Genomic DNA, 3,785 nt, shown 5'->3' with positions numbered 1-3,785 from the left:
AAAATGTGATAAGACGGCAAATTTGTCATAAAGTTCGAGTAAAAATTACTATTAAATTTTACATTTTAATTATTTTTTTGATATTTTTATAATTTTACATATTAAAATTTTTTTTTATTAAAAATATTTTTTTAATTATTTAAAATTCACTTTTTAATTTTTAAAAATTTTAATAAAATTTTTCAATTTTTAATCATTTATCCATTAAAATTTCTAACGCAAACTAATAACACAGCGGAACCTAACTTTAGCCATTGGTCGTGAGCATCGAAAAGATCCAAACTGGTGGCCCAAATTTCCCATGATTGCCCTTTCACGATTTTTATGTATTATTATTATTATTATTTATTATTTGCATTGAAGCCAACACCAGTCTTGATACAGGACGAATTCACGAAAAACAATTTTATTATAAAGTAAAGATAAGTTTAAATGCAAAAGTAGTTTCAGAAATGATGATTCAAGAAAAATTTATAAACTTGATCATACACAATATCTGCAGCACTGACACCCATGATGAAATCAGCATGTGCATAATTCTTAACGAACTCAACAGTGTACTTGAGGACATCATGGAATTTGAGATCGTCTAGTAATTGCTCGACATCTTGAGCATCAGACAAAGCATCTTGTCCGCCATAGCTGATGAAAAGAGGAAGCTTTTCTGGGATGTTTGATAGGTTATACACTGGTGGTTTCATGGCTCCATAATGTATCAGATTGGAGTTGGGATTCTCATAGTTGTATTTTGCTATAACCTTGTCTCTAACGCCTACATCCAAGTTCAGAATTTTCTATATCAACCTCAAAGGAAATTAAAATAATAAAAAAAATTCTTACTTTGAGACAGGTGGACCATGTTCTTGGTTGATGTGGATTGAGGTTGATTCTGAGAGAAAAGATCCACCGTGGAAGTGTTGAGGCAGCAGTTCTTGCCTGTAATTGGCAGAAATTAATTAATTAACAAGTAAATATTAATATGAACAAATTTTTTTTTTAATAGAAATTTGAAATTGAAAGAGTAAAATATGAGATCTCTCAGATTTATTCAAATATACCACGTACCACCAGACTAAATATGTGAGTGCTATAACATAAACAAACTTTTATTGATATTAGTTTAATCATATATAGATTAATACCAGTAATTGCAGTTAACAAATCATAGCAGTTGACTTCAGGATGAGCACACACTTGTTTAAGAAAACTTGCTGCTGCCTCCCTATAAAACAACTTAAATAAACAAATTATTTAATAAATATTCAAAATCAGAGGACTCTCAATTCATATGATTTTTTTTTTCTTGTAGATTTACCCTTTAGGATTAAACTCAGCAGAAAGTGTTGAAGCCTGCAAGAATAGCAGAAAATATCAATTTTTATTTTAACAGGATTCACATTAAAAAATATTATAGTGTGGACTCTGAAGATAATGGGTACCTGAGTAACAAAGGCTTTGGCAGCAACTACACCAAGAGCAGTTTTGATGTGGCTCAAGTAAGCGATGGGGCTTAACAAGGCAGCTGATTTCACCTTGTTTACCAGCAATCCTTCTGAGAAAGATGCCAAAGCTACCAATCCTCCCTGCCCAAAAAAAATTATAATTTAGAAAATATTTTTTACAAAAAATATTTTTTATGTAAAATATTTTTTAAAAAATATTTTTTATTAATTAAAATTTTTAAATATTATAAATACTAAAAAAATATAAACGTGAAATAAAGGGTGTCCTAATCATATAAATTTGTATAATTGGACACAACAATTCCAGATAAATTTTCTCTAACAAATTTCTGTTGCTGCTTGCGTCATCAATATGTGATGACTCTTACCAGGGAATGGCCCACGTAATGTAGCTTCTGCCCTGTCTCGTTGTACACATAATCAAACATTGCTGGTAGATCGTAAGCTGCCAATTCATCCCATGACCAATTCCAGAATTCCTGCCGTACACCATACACTAATAATAATAATATCCATCCAAATAAAATTGGGTAAATTGGTATTATATTTTCGTATTTTTTCAAATTAATTATTTAGTTTTTTCCCAATTAAAAATTTCAACTACAAATATGAAAAATTATAAAATTATGATTTTTTAATCAATAAATCTAAAATTTTAAAAAATAATTAAATAATTTAATTTTATAAAATACAATACGTGTTAATTAAGTTTTTCAAAAAACAAGGTCTAAATTGTTAGTAATGGTGAGAGAGCAAACCGATTGATTGGGTTGGAGATAGGCGTGACGCCTGCTAAATCTAGTGCCTCTGGTGTTAGCAATCCAAACATCAAATCCTTTATCTGCCAAAATCATAGGTAAATTTTGTTCTGGTGCATTCATGAACCATGCCATTCCATCCTGCACCATTAATATACATATATATCACATCCTTATACAAAAACAAAATCAAGAAGCAAAATCAGTTTTGATATGCGAAAACGTTAAAGTTTAATGGATTCAAATTGCTATTGCATCACATAGTGTGAAGAATAGAGGCACACACCACAAGAACTCCATGCTGCAATAGAACTGGTGGCCTGGTTACAGAATCTCCACTCAAATTACGCCCTTCTGGTATTCTTTGCACTCTAAGGATATACCCATCTTGAGTTTTCACCTGAAACCCAACAAAAAAAACCCATATTGCCAATCTGAGTCAAATGCTTTAATTTTCTGGTTAGCTACAGAGTTGTTAGAGATAGCCTCTTACGTCAATCTCATGGCATTTATAACCATGGTTTCTCACTGAAGATTCACATAAACCAACTTCTTGGGGATCCGAAAGGCCATCGCCATAGCCATGATGGGGCTTAAGCATCAAGAAAAGATTAAGAAGAAAGAAAACAGAACTAGCAAACAGCATTGGCAAGCCATGAAGAGCCATGATGTTGTATGAACTTGGCTGGCTTCTTTGGTCGGTGGTAGTGGTGGTGTGAGTTTCCCTTGTATTTATACAAGAGAGGGATGCTTTGTGGGCTTCAAGTGGGGATGCTTTTTTCGCATTGTAGATAATCCTGTTGAAAAGGGAATGGTTGCGGGACCCAGGTCAAGCCTTTTCCGGGTTTTCTTCTCTTATCATCAACAAATCAATTATGATTTCCAAATTCTGAATCATTTAGAATTAAAATTTAATTTATTTTTAAAAAAATGACATTGGCTTAAAATTAAATATTTTAGAAAGTTACATTTTCAAGAAATTAATTTTAAGAACTTTTGTAACTAAAATTTTTTAGAATATACTTCCTAATTAAAAATTTAAAAATAAAAAATTGACCATAAGTGACCTCTAAATCTTAACCATAATAACAGATTATGGGGTCCACATTGTTAGTGATAAGTTGGATGAGTGAACTCACTGTCTCATCAGACAGAGAAAAAGGGAAATACAATGGCCTCATGTATTTTTGTTTTAAATTATTCCAATCTATTCCTGTGAGTTTAAAATCGAATCAAATTAAATAAATTTAAAATTTTAATATTTATAAAAATTAATTAAATTAATTTTAATTAAAAATTAAATTAAATCGATCTGATTCAGTTTGATTTGATGAATTTAAATTTTTAATAATTTTTTATTTTTTTACATATTTTAAAATTTAATTAAAATATTTTAATTTTAATATAATTTAATTTCTCAATTATCACTAATCAATTTAATTTGATTTTTTTAATTTTTATGATAAAAACTGAATTAAATCAAATCAAAATAATTAAAATTTTTAAAATTAATCGACTTGAACCGAAATAAATAAAAAATTGAACTGAATTTTTAAATTAATTT

At 29.4% G+C, this 3,785-nt stretch overlaps 1 protein-coding gene across 1 annotated transcript; it reads right to left on the bottom strand.

The window, feature by feature from the left end:
• Positions 1–446: 446 nt before the first annotated feature.
• LOC110602026 (triacylglycerol lipase 2) lies at positions 447–2,907 on the bottom strand. The gene is made up of 9 exons (XM_043951368.1): positions 2,715–2,907; positions 2,508–2,621; positions 2,222–2,362; positions 1,832–1,942; positions 1,440–1,583; positions 1,316–1,350; positions 1,143–1,222; positions 841–936; positions 447–772 (listed from the first exon to the last, which is right to left on the bottom strand). Exons 1-9 carry the CDS (start codon positions 2,886–2,888, stop codon positions 447–449), a joined length of 1,221 nt encoding a protein of 406 aa, XP_043807303.1. The 5' UTR covers positions 2,889–2,907.
• Between the last annotated feature and the right edge of the window lie 878 nt (positions 2,908–3,785).

Source organism: Manihot esculenta, chromosome 15 (assembly GCF_001659605.2).
Source record: "Manihot esculenta cultivar AM560-2 chromosome 15, M.esculenta_v8, whole genome shotgun sequence".
In the NCBI taxonomy this organism is placed as follows: Eukaryota; Viridiplantae; Streptophyta; class Magnoliopsida; order Malpighiales; family Euphorbiaceae; genus Manihot; species Manihot esculenta.
The sequence above is the reverse complement of the archived record's forward strand: the minus strand, read 5'-3'. Positions and strand labels throughout refer to the sequence as shown.